At 28.7% G+C, this 15,795-nt stretch overlaps 2 protein-coding genes across 12 annotated transcripts in view; one reads left to right on the forward strand and one right to left on the reverse strand.

The window, feature by feature from the left end:
• Positions 1 to 41: 41 nt before the first annotated feature.
• LOC106689856 (protein-L-isoaspartate O-methyltransferase domain-containing protein 1) lies at positions 42 to 11,976 on the reverse strand. 6 transcript variants are annotated; one of them, XM_014435043.2, is made up of 9 exons: positions 11,838 to 11,976; positions 11,529 to 11,575; positions 10,548 to 10,859; positions 8,907 to 9,041; positions 8,728 to 8,831; positions 8,477 to 8,630; positions 7,219 to 7,509; positions 3,764 to 3,814; positions 42 to 2,801 (listed from the first exon to the last, which is right to left on the reverse strand). In XM_014435043.2, the coding sequence occupies exons 3-9, from the start codon at positions 10,852 to 10,854 to the stop codon at positions 2,323 to 2,325; spliced, it is 1,521 nt and encodes a 506-aa protein (XP_014290529.1). In that variant the 5' UTR covers positions 10,855 to 10,859; positions 11,529 to 11,575; positions 11,838 to 11,976; the 3' UTR covers positions 42 to 2,322. The 6 variants fall into 6 exon arrangements, with proteins under 6 accessions (XP_014290529.1, XP_014290530.1, XP_014290532.1 ...); XM_014435044.2 differs by lacking the exon at positions 11,529 to 11,575; XM_014435046.2 differs by lacking the exon at positions 11,838 to 11,976 and having other exon boundaries at positions 7,309 to 7,509; positions 11,529 to 11,815.
• A 1,241-nt stretch (positions 11,977 to 13,217) lies between these two features.
• l(3)mbt (lethal (3) malignant brain tumor) overlaps positions 13,218 to 15,795 on the forward strand; it is a 28,626-nt gene continuing 26,048 nt past the window's right edge. The window contains exons 1-2 of one of the 6 annotated variants that reach the window (XM_067050619.1): positions 13,218 to 13,308; positions 15,540 to 15,778. In XM_067050619.1, the coding sequence (XP_066906720.1) occupies positions 13,233 to 13,308; positions 15,540 to 15,778 (315 nt within the window). In that variant the 5' untranslated portion in view covers positions 13,218 to 13,232. Of the gene's footprint in view, positions 13,309 to 14,579; positions 14,707 to 14,839; positions 14,861 to 14,915; positions 15,080 to 15,321; positions 15,443 to 15,539; positions 15,779 to 15,795 lie in introns of those variants that run through there. The other 5 variants (XM_024362302.2, XM_014435047.3, XM_024362301.2 and 2 more) reach the window with 5 other exon arrangements.

The following is a 15,795-nucleotide window of genomic DNA, read 5'->3' on the forward strand; positions in this document are numbered from 1 at the left end:
TTTTAATTCAGTTGGATTTTCGTTCAGGAAGTAATCAATACTATGAAACATATATCACTTTATTATTATTTTTATAAGGAATAAAATGATGCTATAAAAATATTTACTAAAATAATAACACTCGATAATTAAACAGGTTTTTCCACTACCCCATATCTCATTACAATAAAATATACACGCAAGCTTGAATCAGCTTGTCGAAAACGACTAGTCAACAAACCACTGCGAAGAAAATAAAAAAATATATAAAAAAATAAAATTCCAAAAAACATTTAGCAAAATGAAACATGTTAACACTCAGCCTCAGTGTTTTGATGACTAGTATCCTTTTACATAGATATATGATAGCAAAGCATACTTTGAACAATTAAAATGTTAGAAATATATACATAAATACAACGCTCACTTCTACGTTTCCAAATTTGTTGAAGTAAGTAACAAGAAATAGTGCAGACTATCAACTATAGTTCAAAAGAATTGACCATAAAGTGATATGCATTTAATTAAATTTATTACTTAAACTTTTTACCATAAAAAAATAAGCAAGATGAAACTGTTGGATAGAAAAAAAATAATATAAAATACTTATCAGATTATGTAAAAAAAAAATTATTTAACAGGTAATAAACAGGTTTAGTAGACAGTATTTTGTTTTCAAAAAACATACATACCACTACTAAATATTGTAGGGTAGGTACAGGTTTGATTTTGGTTATAATTAATTAGTATACTTTAATATTATATCATTATCTGATTTTTTTTTGTGTCTTATCCTTTACTATATAACACTAAGTTTAACGAGAAATGAGTTTCAAATTTGGAAACATTTCATTCTTTTTCCATAGCTATTACTGTAACTATCAATCTAGAATTTAACAAGCTTATAAAAAGAAATAACATACATATATACACAGTTTGAATATGAAATACTTTTCATATTGAACAAATCTAACCACCATCGTCTTGACATATCTTCATTATGAAAATCTTGATTTTCATCACGCACCTTATACTTTTCTTATAGTTAGTAAACTTCACCCATTACAATGAAACAAAACTGGCATAAGTACAAAATTTGCATAAACCTTAAACATCAATTATAGACAATATAGTTATTTATAATTATTAATGTTTCCTAATCTTAAGTTTTTAAAAATGTATTGATAACGTAATATGAAAAAAAATTGCCATGTAAAAAAACTTCTCCCACCTTATAGTTAATATCTTCCAGTTTGAATCATTTAAACATGGCCCTCATTCGGTGTTGGTCATTCTAGTTATTAGTCGACGTTTAAATTTCTTAAATGTTCTAAGGCAAAAATTATTTTTTATGAATGCATTTAAAATAAGAACAATCCTTTAAACTCTTAAATTTATTATTCACTAATTTACCAACTTCAATCTTATTATTTTGATTAACAAATATAAAAAGGAACAGCTAATCTGTATGAATAATCTTTTAGATTATTTGCAACACAGAGACAGTAAATATATATTTTTAAATTTATCAAAGTAAAGATAGATTATATTATATTAAAAAAAAATAGAAACTTTTAATGACCTATAATAGTTGGACAGCAAGATATATTTGAAAACTATCATTGAGCTACGATTTTTTGGCAATATAATTTTTAAAAAATATAGTAAACTGTCACTAAATACAAGAACTATCAATACAATAGAACTCTTTGTAGACATACATGTACATATAAATTGGAAAACATGCTGATTGGTATGTTACACAAAATAACAATCAGAAGAAAATTATGTCTTGAATTTTTTAATAAGTACCATTAACTTAATAATTGCCAAAAAATTCGGTACAAAAAGTAAATTCAATAAAAAATAAGTGCAACTATTTTTTATTTGTTTAAAACTGAATTTTATAGTGTAAATCATATCGATTAAGTTTTAAAAATAACAAAAACTTGATTATCAAAGAGAAAAAATGTATTTAACAAGCATAAAAAAAGTTAAAAATAATAAAAACAATTTCCAGAATACTGCCTAAACTACACTTAATTTAAATGACTTCTTAAATGCTATGCAACTATAATATTACAGCGTAGCTAATTTCACAGGTGGTTGTGTGTTCTGTTAGTATTAGCTTGCAAATTAGTAACAGCTACATAACAACAATTAATTATTTTATTTCTACAATTGTATATACTCGACAGACCCTAAATTTTTATCTCATTTCCAAGTTAATAAATTTTAATTGAATTACATATATTATACAAATTTTCTTTGAAAGGATTATTAACATATACGAGTCTTTACTTTTTTTTTTTTTAAATCACAATCAAAGAACATGTTTTGCTCTTAAAATGGGCGATAGAAGTTTAAATAGTCTTTTAGAGTTGGTGGTAAAGGAAGTGAGCAAATCTTTTGTCTCATTATAACAGAATATACAGGAACATCTTCCTCTTGCTCGACCTGCGGAGAAGATTTGCGAGGGCTCATATGCCCACAAGAAGAATCAAGATCCATTGCATCTTCTTCGTCATCATCATGCTCAGAAGATATCATTTTAAGATCATCTTCAGACTCAGAACTTCCTCCTCCTTCTTGTATATTATCCATATCAGTACATATTCCACTGTCGAACTTCTCTCGTTTAGCGACTTTCCTCCTTCTTTCTGAAACATCTTCCTCATCTTCATCATCTTCTTCTTCCTCAACGTCATCATCTATGTCATCAACGACTTCATCTTCAGTATCGTAATCGAACTCAGCTCTATTAGGGGGACTATTACAATTTTCCTCAGCAGCGGCTCTATTATTATTCCTCCAACGATTTCCTAAAAAAAATAGGAAAACGAAAAAAAAAATTTTAATAATTCATTTATTTATGAGTATCAAAAACTTAATCTTAACTTTAAACAACATTATTGATTGAACATTCAATTTAATTAATAGTTGCTTAAAATTAAATGAGGTAATGATTCGGATTTTTTTTTTTGTAGGTATAAGATATTCATTACTGATAAGATTTATCTTAGAAATTGTCATTCAAAAAATGAAAAAATCTTCCTCATTATAAATTACATAAATATTTTTAATAGATTTAATTATATAGGATCCAAAGATTAAAAATATTGATTACAGCTCCCTACACTTTACATTCCCAAGGAATTGTTTAGATACATTAGGTAAAACTACATAGTGCTTAATGTACAGTTAGAATCCAGGCAAGAAAAATCAATCTTTCTTTAAAGTAAGGGATTGATAACAAGGGTGATTTTCATCCATTACGCAATGGTAAATTATACAAGTATACCAATGATCTAATTATCAACATAAGGAAACAAGAAATAAAAGTAGCAAAGGGAAAGAAAAAGATAACAAGTAGTGAGGTATTTTTAGAGTGCGTGATCAAAATGGGATATCTTCTAAATTTTCAACATTAAATTTAGAGAAATCAGAAACTGGTGGATTTCAAATTCCAGATCATGGTGGTTCAATTTAAGTTCCAAATTTTACATTTACATTAATTAAAACATTAGTAAATTTATTGATACGATAGTTTCAATAAAATAAAAGGTCAGAAGTTTGTCTATCCATCAAGAGCTAAGAACTTTTTATTATAATAAGGCAGACTTTACGGTCGATAGTTATTATAGCCACGCATGTAATTTTTAAATAAAATTATAAGAAGACTAATTAAACTAATAATCCATCTGTCAATGATAAGTTCATATAATAAATCCAGAATAAGTTTGTTTTTTTTATACATTTAATATTAAAGTTTTAATTAACTTACGAGCAATCACCAATAATGGAGCAATGCCACCACGCTCACGAATAACAGGGCCTAAGTAAAAAACAAACATTGAAATGTAACAAACTTTAATAAAAAATAATTAAGATGTGAACTTAATTATGAAAACTGTCATGATAATCATAATATTCTAATGAGAATAATTATATAAGTGTACAGTTTTCTTCGACAGTTATCGATATTGAAATGTATAATATCGAAGACAAAATATCAGTATTTTAGAAAGCTGCAGTTTGAAACCCTTAGACGACAGTTGCATTGTCTACAGCCACTATAGATTGCAAAACAAGTCCATTTTCAACAAGTTTGTTTTGATTTTCAGACCCGTTGTTGTTCAAGACGTTTTTAATTTTTTTTTTTTAATTCATTAATTTAATTTTTATAAATATCGGTATTCGATAGTTAAATTTCAATATCGATATATGGGAAAAAATATCAATATTTCTATCATAAAATAACGAGATTTCTACATCCTTAGTGCACGCCCAACATGAGGAGAAATCTGGAGGTTGAGAATGGAAGCTTACAACATCACCTCCAAGAATAAAATGGTAGCAATACTTCCCTATCAATTCTTCAAACCAAGACCCTTCAATGATTATTAGTACATGTTTATCCTCACAAATTTCCCACTTATTGCAAATCCAAAATACATGCAAATGCTTGTTTAATGGCATTTAAACAAAGTAACAAAGGTCAGTATCCAAATGCTTGTGTGTTCCAGAGAGGGTGTCGAATGCAGAGGATATTTTCTTCGATTCAAATAATTTTAAAAATAAAAATAAACAAAAGGAAAGGGAATATATCGTGACAATGAAGATGCCACATAATAAAAATTCATGGAAATGGTAAGAGATAACCTTTAAGTTTAACATTCATTATAGTATTTTTATCAGACATTAGTTAATTTAATCAGACATTAATACATATACATGTTTTTATAAATGTATAATAATACAATATTAAATCAAAAGTATAACACAACAGTAAATTGAAAATGTTTTAAAGAGTTTATTAATACCCTATTGATAGAATTATAAAATATACAATCTTGAACTGAAGTTAATTATAGATTCTAAAAGTTCAAAAAATTATTCAATTATTCCAGACGTGGAAAGCACAAATATCTATATTTTGGCAATTTTCAAACAATGCACAAACATGTGGATGCATCCCAAGCTCCCTCTGACTAGTATCCAATAACAGGCACAAGAGTGGATCATCAAAAAATTTAGGCGAGCGAGTACTAATGGAAATAAATCGGAAAATGAGTTACCTGAGCTGATACTCAAAGAAAAGTAACAGCATTTTTTTTTTTTACTTCATTTTCGTGTGAAACCAGTAAATATGAGTAAATAGGAGACATCCAGGCCATGGCAGGAATGAAGAATACAGCGTCAATTGGGGACCAGAATAAGTGAACTGGAATGGTTATGAATTCTGGAAACCACATTTAGCCAAAAGGCAAGAAAGAAGATAAATAAAATATTTAAAAAATTCAAAGCTGGTGTCAGCCAATCCTAACATCCTATCCATACCCGTGAGCATGTAACTTTACCATGGTTAGGCAAATGTGTAGACGCACCTCAAGGTAAAACTTCAAAAAACTTATAACCCTCTCCTCTCTTTCCAATTCTTTACTGAGAGTTACCAAGCTTGAACTCGTATTGAGTAAGACCAGTAGAAACAAGCTGTGAGATCTGATAGAACAAATGATCTTATCAATATTTTTTAGATAGGTACAGTAGGATGATTTGAAATTTTTAATTTTTTTTTTAAATTATCAATGCAGTCATAAATTCAAAGATAGAATTAAATATTTTAAGTATAAGTATGTAATTCAGTCATTTGAGTAAAGAAAGAAAAATTCATAAACGTAAACAATTTCAGAAGACATCAGAAAAATTAGCAATAGAGAAGCACACATGATGTATATCTCACCACCAACCTTATGTTTGCTGATACTAGGCCAAGTTAGACACCACCGACTACACCCTGAGAAAAGTTATCGAAGCTTATGAATAGTGCAGGCTAAATATAATTTTATAAAAACAGAGGACCGGAGAACCTCATCAGATGAGGTAGTAATTGAAATAATCATAAAACAGTGAAGTTCATATATCAGGAGTTAATCTTCAATAGTGTACAGATGTCCACTAAAGATATTGACCGGAGAATAGGAGCAGAGAGAAAAACCACTGCAATGTTAAATTGCATCCTCTGAGGATATACAGCCCAATACCAAGAGGCTAATTTACAAATATGTACAGTGCCTTGGAAATATGGGCCATTAATGCCAGACTGCAAAAGGCTGTTAGCTACATTTTTAGACTTCTGAAGAATGATGGCGAAAAAAGCTAGATAGGATACAAAAGGAAACAATACAAGAACTGATAGAAATGGAAAAGAACATCCATTCAATATGTTAAAAGAATGTTAGTTAAAGGAAAACAACAATGTACATTAATGCAAAATTAAAAATCAAAGAATAAGAAAAAGAGTAGGTATCGTAAAATCAAACAATTAACTTTAAAATAAAAGGGAGATCCAGGTACTGTCAAAGAAAAATACTCAAATAGTCAAAAACTATTTAATGTGAGCCAATGTTTCGCCCGACATTGTAGAGTGTGCAGTAAACAAGATACAAACACTTATATCAGGAAACAAAATAAGGAAATAGATAATAGATAAGAATTTTACACTGCTTCCCTTTTTCCATCTTTTAGTGTGCACTGTATTTTTATATATCTTATGTATCTGTTATTTCCATTTTCATTTATTGTCTAAAACCTTTTTGTTATTCTTATTTAATTTTATGTCTTATTGTATATTCTTTTTTATTGTCTTTATTTTACATTGTTCATTTTTATAGAAATTATCATAATTAGCCACACCTTAGTTAAATTTTATTTTTGTTACCTATTAGCTTACTTAGTTATTACATTTAAGTGTTTGTATCTTATTTAGCCCTGATGAAGCCATTCAACATGGAGTGAAACATTGCCTCACATTAAATAGTTTTATGACTATTTAAATTTATTTCTTTGACCGTACCTGGACCATCTTCCTTTTATTATTACACCCTGTCAATCAACCAATCAACAACAGGATAAAATAACTGCAAAGGTCAAAACAAGTATAGATCTAAGAATATATAGACAAGATATTTACTCAGTGCATCCAACACACTTCAATTGGAAAGATAAATATTATAGCTTTGTTTTCCATTTGTTATAAAATTAAAAGAGCGAATGATATTTATTAATTGATTAAAAAAAAATGATGAGATAAAGAATGTGTTTAAGATTATTGTTAGCTTAAAAAAAAGAAAAGCGAATTGTCGAAAACCGATATTTTATGTTTGGAGTTTACTGCAAATATATTAGAGGAAATGAGAAAAAATTGAATGTATTTGGGTTAGGGGAATTATCACTTACGATTAGTTCCTAGTTCTATGCCTCTAAAAAGAGAAGGAGTACGGGGTGAAGAACGAAATCGCGACAAAAGTAGGCTGAAATCTCCTCTACCTCCTTCCCTTGCGCCTCCCTCTTCTTCTGAACTATCTACTATCGGAATGATGAGGTTGTGAAACATCTTCCTTCTTCTACCAGTGTAGGTCTTCCTTTTTCTCACCGTTATAGCAGGATATTCAGCTTTGGCTTGCTCTCGCAAAATACCTCTGATGACACTACGACATATTTCCTGGAGTTCCAAAGGATTAACTTCAGCTGAAATAGACAATATACTACATTAGAAAATTTATCTTATTGCTAATTTTATGATATAATATATCTCATAAAATTACTACTTAAATTTAATTTTTGATCAAAATCAATTAAATTATTAGATTTAAGATTTTGAACAGAAAAATTAGATTAAATATATAGGTACAGTAGTAAATTTAGAGAGATGAATTAGGTCCCGGGAATACCTCTTTGAATAAGGGATGGAGGAGGGGAGGAAGAGAGCAGACATGTGCATTTCAGAGATAAAACTGTGTTGGAGTGCTAAGGTGAGTGTGTAGTAAGTTGGTGAGTTAGAAGTACTATTTCAGCTTGCCCTGGATTGAGTGGGTTGTAAAGTGTCTTACCACTTCTGGGAGAGATCAAGACAATGTCCAAAAGGAGATACAGGACAACCTGGGGTTTTGAGACAGAGTACCAACTTGGACACGAGAGAATTATGCGAGAAGCCTCCACGTAGTCTTAAGTGAATTTTAATTTTTTTTTTTCTTGTATTAAGGATAGCATGATATATTAAGGTTATAAGACAATTCAACAGGTTTAATTACTTTTTTCCCTTTAAATAAAACATTTTTTTAAACAAGTTACATTATTTTTTTTTTAAATTAATTATACTTTAATTCTCTTGGTGAGTAGGAATTCCACTAAGGTTGTGGTCTATCCAAGACCACTCAATGAGACAAGGAGAAAAGCGTATTTATACTTCAATTAAAAGTATCAATTAATGTTTTATTTAATGCAAACAAAGGACAGATTTTATAATTCAAATATATTATTTTTTCTCTGTTGAATTTGTCAACAATATTTCACTTGGCTGTATTCCAAAGAGGGAAGGCTTAATGGTTACATTATATGTTTATACAGGTCTCTAGTGATAATAAGCAACACTAAATCCCATTTAAAAAAATATCTATATATCTACGGCTAATATAAAAAATTATCTTTTACTTACGTAAATTAACACAATTATTAGTACTATCGGGCCTGGGTAACTGGAGAGGTGCGAATGTAACAGACAGAACTGCATTAGATTCCCAAGTATTGTCAGAAGTTCGAGTGATTTGCATTAACTGATCATTTAAAGGCATCACAAGAACACCACCGATCTAAAATCATAATTTGAATATGTGAAAATATATATAATAATCAGATTGTTACTTTTTAAACTAAGGAATAACAGTAAAGTAAATTATTGAATTGTACCTTAATAAGATTTTTCATGTAGTTTTCATGATTCTCAGGGCATGCAGCACCGCAATAAACACGATCATATTGCCGAGAACTGCCATTTAAGCATAAACTATTTCCTAGGAGAGCACATAATTGAAATTTAATACACAACATAATTAAATATAAAAATTAAAATTGGGGGAAAAATTTACCTCTAACAAAATGAGGCTCACAAAACTCATAACAGTCTATAGCTGGTGAAGTTCTCTTAAATTCACTTAATTTAGCATGAGCATAATCAATAACATCATCGTGTAGTTCTACACCATGATTGATACCATATGGCCCTGAAAAGTTCACAAGAAAGTAAGAAATATATTAATTTAAAAACAAGCGAGGCTAGGTAAGTATTAAAAGATGCTACCTAAAAAAACAACTACATCACAAAATGACTATCTAAAAAGTAAGTAGGAATTCTAACCCACATATTACTTCTTAATTTTTTTTTTAAAGGTTCCATGTCTCAGAGAAAATTTAGTTTATGGAAGAAATAAAAAAAAAATATTTATAATAATCTTGTATTTTTAAATGTTCCCACAGATTGTATACACCAATATTTTATAGGGTCAGTAAAACAGTCGGACTCAACACAGATTATAGAATCATAAAAGCAAACCAACAATATAGATTCCTTTCTTATAATTAAACTTCATTCCAATTTATTGTTTTAATTTGAAACTTTTTTTAATCAATGTATCCAGGACCTTTCCGAAAAATTTATGTAAAAAACAGATTTTTCAAATGGTTCGTGTACAATTTGAAAACTTACAAACTTTTTCATCTGGATGACACAAATTAAAAAGAAAATGAACACATTTCCACCAAACATTGATTAATTTGCTGGTTTCTTTTAGGACTTTTCCACCTGTTTGTTGAGAAGGTAAATTAACAACTGTCTGCTATTATAGATCACCTTTTGCCACATGCATAAAATTAGTATTGTGGAGTCCATGAGAATTGTTCTAAGTTGTCCCGGTTGACAGTCCTTTTTCTATTTAAATAAGGCTTAAACAACACCATGACAATAATCATTTTGGTAATAAGACTAACTATTTATCATCGATATTTTACTTGTTGAATGTATTTAGGAAAACCTATACCATAATAAGGCATATTCTTTCTATTTTTCAAATTTGCTATTGCTATATCTATCACTTACTTCGTTTCATAATGCTATCCATGTTTACATTAAAGTTATCCACTCTATAATTAAAACTAGAATCAAAGACATCAGATCAATAACCAAACCATCCCTGAAAGGACAGTCAAATAATTTACCAATTTTTATTATTGTATATAAATTAATTCTGGTATTATTGATGCTGTATGTTAGATAGGAATACAAGTTGTTATTAACAAAATTAAAGAAGAAATGAAAAAAAATGTAAACATCATAAAATTTTTAGTTTTTCAGTTATCATGTTTTATACCAAGTGCCTAATATTTTGACTGTGGAGTAAGTAATAAATTTAATATTGCTTTTAAGACACTTGATTTATTCAACTATCATTTGTTATTTTAATTCAGGACAAGAGGCAGGTCTTAACTATGCCCAAATACAAATGTAAAACAAGTGAAATAATGGCTTATTCTTCTGACTAATAAGTTTAAGTTTTAACTTATTTTATAAAAATCTTACGAACAGAAAAAAAAGAAAATATATCAGCAATAAAGAGTGAAATAAAAATGTCAGCCTTACATAACAGATATATCACTGTGTAAAGTACCTGTACTCTAAAATAAATAAAGTTTTATAATATTATTTGTTAGAATCAGTTATAACCGATGAGTACCTAAAATTAATCCAACCATGGTACTCAGATAGCCAGTTCCAGATCCCAAATTGAGAAAACTTAGTCCTGGTTTAAGATTAAGACTTTCCATGACTTCCCCATAAATGCAAGGGGCAGAAAGATGAATGTTTCCTTTTTTCCATGCCAAATCTCGATAGGCACTTTCTAAACAATCTGGTAAAAAATAAAATCCACGATCAACTGCTCTGAAGACTGTTTCAATGGCCGATGTTTTAATATAGTCAGCCTCTTTCAGTTTATCAATTAAGTCATCATGGTCAACACCTGCACTAACTGCTCCTCCCATTTTATCTAAAATGCAATAAACAATATGTTAACACCCAAACCCACATATTAACGACTCCTTAATTGTAACAACTTAGATATTTGGGAAACTCATTTGATTACTAATAACTTTCACAAAGTTAAAAGTAATAAATAACACTTCTAGATTAACTGGAACTTATAAAAAAAATATAAGAAATTGTAACAATTAAGATTTTAATTGTTACAATTAAATTAATATCAATATAGTTAAAATGTTGTAGTAATACAACACACACACAAATTACGGTAGTAAAATGAGATATTAATTTAAACCTGAAATTCATAAAAGCTAAGAGCATCTGCTTACATTTTTTTTTTTTAATTTTCTTTTTAATTTAACCTGATTAATTTTCGAATTTTTAAATTCACTTAATGTTGTAAACAATACATTTCTCTAAGCACAATAATTATTGATGTTATTACAGGTTTAATGATAACAGATGTATGGAAAGGTTAATTATTAAAAAAAAAAATAATTAAAATGCTTATTGAAATAAAATAATTTTAGAAACTAATAATAATAATCAAAGAAGGCAGTACACAACATTAAATAAACAATTAAAGATGGATGTCTTTAATTATAACAAGTAGTGACTGGTCAAAATAACAATTGCAACTGTAATAAAAAATGAAGACATAAATTTATTTAGGTACCTCAACGTGAAAGTGTAGTAAAATGTTATATCATAGACCAAACTTTGCTAAAAGAAATAAATTCTTATTAAGCTAATAAATAGACTTAAATTTCTCAATTGTATAACTATTTGTATTTAATAGGAGTAGCCATGACAAAAAAAAAAATCTTAAAATTGTCAACTGAAAAGCTATATCGAATGCTATTAAATTGTAACCAAACAAAGAAATGTTTTCAACTTGACAAGAGATGTCAAGAAAATTCAACGAAAATAATGTCTAACTTTAAGCGTAAAAAAATATATGAACTAAGGAATCAAACAACTTTACATTTAATATAGAATTAGAAAATGCTATTATAAAAGAATGAAGTCAACAACTGTCGGAACTTAAGAATCATAACACAAAGACCCCTTCGAACTATCTGTAAAATAATTCTGAGTCGCAGTTAGTAGTTGTTGCCAGCTGATGTTCAGCTGAGGAACTTATCTAATTGGCTGTGGACAATCTTCAAATGAAATTGAAATTTTTTGAATTGAAATTTAAAATTTCTTCTTTTTGATTAAAGATGTTTTGGCAATTGGTTTTTTGGAATCATTCTCTTACAATAACTTAATTTTCAAATATAACAGTGAGGTGATTTCACTGGACTTTGACTTGTAGATTTTTTCGTTTTATTGTGTTTTTACAATATTCCATGATTTAATTTGCATAAATGTATTTAGAATTTAATATGTTAATATGAATCTTCTGCACTTTGGTCTTAGTTAACTATTATATGATAACCTCTAAATACACTTGTATTACTTCACCAGTTATATATTAAGTAATTGAGGCGTGAAAATGCAAAATCCATGTTTGTTAATATTTCAGGAATTCCGAAAATATGCATCCATAATTTAAGCCCAAAACCAACTTAAAACGTAAAACTAGGATGAATTTAGAACGTTTCAGGGTTTAAAGCAATAAATCCTAGAATTAAACGTTTTTTTCCTCAAAAAATTTCAAAGTTCCATATATCCCCTTTTCCATCTGGACGCCTTGATTATAGAACAAAAGTTTATTTGTAAACCAGAAGACCAATAATTATTTCAACCTTATGACACATGGGACGTAAAACTAGAATGAATTAAGAATATTTATGTATGGTTTTAGAAGTCGATCAATTTAAGAATTAAGTATGTTTTTATTTCCTTAAAAAATTTTAAATTGTGATTTATTCCTTATTGCTTATCCACCACATCAATTGTAGAATAAAAGGTTTACTTTTAAACCAGAAGACCAATACATTTTTTAACCTAGTGATTGATAGTCGGTTTTAAAGAAATATATTCAAGGGAAATTTGGCATTATTTCTTTAAGATAGCTGACAATAAATAACACCCAAAAGGCTGATGAACAAAAACATGGAATACCTAACCGGTATGGTTATGAGCTACTTACTTAGGTCAACTTCACTGATCACCGAAATGCAATATGAGGAGATCCAGATGTAAATGCATTTTTCCAACGAAGTTCATTTTACAGCGGAATTATGAATTATTTTTAGAAAGAAATATAAAAATGAAATGTTTTGCTTCATATTATCTCTTTCCAATGCTTCATATAGCTTTTACGTTTGTTGTTTACTTCACAATGAATTTTTGTCTGGAAAAAAATGAATAATGTCTGAAATGGACAAAATGCAATCTGGAGCATTTCATGTGAAGTTTGACATGCTTATGTATGTCTGCACTATACAGTCTACCTCCTCACAAGTTCTCATTGTTAGTAACTACTACTTTGGACCAAATAACAGCAGGTATTGGATATTCTTACTAATTTTTAAACGTAAAAAGTTATCTTAACTAAGTCATTTTTGGGACCTAAAAGAAAAGTCGATATTAACACTATGGCCTCTAGGATTTACTAGTTTTATGAATAACTAAAAGAACTAACTTTGGGTTCTCCAAGAAGTTAGTTGGGGTTGCTGACAGAGAAGAAAGGATACTGATGAATGAAACTTCGTTTTATTATGTGCTAATGTTTTGGCCCTCGTCACGATAAAAATAAAGTTTCCTTATTTTTATGTCCTTTCTTCTCTGATCGTGCCTCGAACAACTTCTTTGATTACACCTATGGTTAGCTAAGCCTATACCGTTCAGTTTATGTATGTTTTTTACTTCTTACCTGAAATAATTCATACATTCAGTATATTATATAACAAAGTTCAAAGAATTTTATGAACACTCAAATGAGCAGACTGAAATCTTTCCTAATACAAGATTCTTCAAAATACAAGATTTTTCATAATTTTTAAATACTCGTAAGTTCTCATATCATTGCTGACTGGAAGGGATGAAAAAAAAAAACGACATAACAACCATACTTGTTAATTACTTAAGGAGCACAATATTTTAGAAAGTAGAAAATAAATATTGACTTTATTTAAACTCTTGGGAAAAAACAACTGAATCAGAGGTTGAAAACGCAACCTCTATGGTGTGAAGTGATTCGTGACGTCATGCAGGGACAGCTTTGCCCCGTAAACGATTATTTGAATGTAGATTCGCTAGTTTTATAATTACTGAAAACTAAACTAGCAGCCACTTACTTCTGAAGACTTTTCATAATATAACTGATGTTACCATAATAAAACCTATGATTGTAAAACATATATAACAGTAAAATGCCGATGTGAGAATTCAATTATTTGAAATATTTATGTCGTTATGATAAAAAAATATTTATACTGATGTCTAAATCACCATTGAGTTTTAACAGTACGTATTTTGATATTCGAGGTTTAAATGATTAAAATATAAATCATGAATAAGTTTTCAATTTTTGATATTGTTTCCACAATTCCAATTATTATGCACTAGATTTATTTTTATTACTTTATTTGGTTTAAGTGGAATATTATTTTATTTTTTTATTAATTTATGATGTGATGTTATCGGGATGAATGAAATAGTTTTACAGGCGAATTGTGTTTATACCGATAGAAAAATTGATTGACAAGAACTTTAATAGAAAAAGTAAATTTTCTAAATGATTTAGAATAAATATTGAAAGAGGAATCTTGAACAGTAAGATAAATCTAGTATAGGTTATTGTTCTGTAACGTTTGCGAACATTTTCTTGGGATAGTTACAAGATCATAAAAATAAGCCCGACTTTTCTTTCGTTTTGTTTCTTTGACTGAGAATAGAGATATGTGAGTTTCAGCCCTTTGTTTTACCTCACCTGCTTCGCTAATTTTAATATTGCATTTTTATCTTATAAAACAATATTGACATTTCTATCAAAGGTCTAGTTTTAAGTTTGCTCGATTTGTCTCTCTCAAATCATAACATTTATATCCATCAGTGGTAAGTAAATACTTTATGAATTGGCTATTGCTATGTAGAAATATTTACCGGTTGTCAGGTTGTTACACTTGCCGAGGTTGAAACCGAGTATACCTAACTTAGTTGAATTTTTATGATTTTTGAAATAAAAATGACATATTTATGTAATGACCCGGTGGACCTTATTTGTTTACGTAGTATGTTATTCCCAGTGTGTTTAACTCATACATGAATTCGTAGGTACCCATTCTTTAACGTTTACAACTTAATATTTTATTTGAAAAAAATTACTTTGTGATAAATATTGTTTATACATAATTTTTTTTGTTCCGGTTTTTGATAAACATTTATATGATTTAGCCAAAATTTGATCCAGTTAATAGTAGTTATTTTGTTTAGTAGATAAGGAAGTGTTTTTTTGTTAATGTCAGTTATTTTTAAATCTGTTCAAATAATTGATTTGCTTCCTGATATTGAACAATAGTGGTAGTTTACTTGCTGAATTTTAGAATGGAATATTTATCAAACCCGTTTATACTATTCTGTTTTCATTTCTAGTATAATTATATCATTATACTCACATACTTTTATAATAGATTTATGGTAATTATTTATTGTTTATATTACGTGATGTTTGACACTGAATCATTTCAGGTAGCTCTGATTTTTTCCTCCTAAATTTTTGCTGTTTATTGTTTAGGAAAGATGAGTAGTGATGTCAAGAAAACATCGGACATTGACTCAGTAGCTGTGGATAATATGGGTGGACATATTGTTGCTGTTCCGGGCTCGACTTCAGCAAATACTACAGAGAAAAGAACCCTTCCATTGTTATATGTGCAGTCTTCTATTAACAAATCCAATATTGGTGACAGCGGTAATGAGTCACTGATACCGATAAATGTACCTAAGTTTGGAGCTCCCGTTGCTGTTTCTTCCGTAAGTTGTTAGATCAC

Source organism: Halyomorpha halys, unplaced genomic scaffold, assembly GCF_000696795.3.
Source record: "Halyomorpha halys isolate HHAL.00 unplaced genomic scaffold, Hhal_1.1 Scaffold1497.1, whole genome shotgun sequence".
In the NCBI taxonomy this organism is placed as follows: Eukaryota; Metazoa; Arthropoda; class Insecta; order Hemiptera; family Pentatomidae; genus Halyomorpha; species Halyomorpha halys.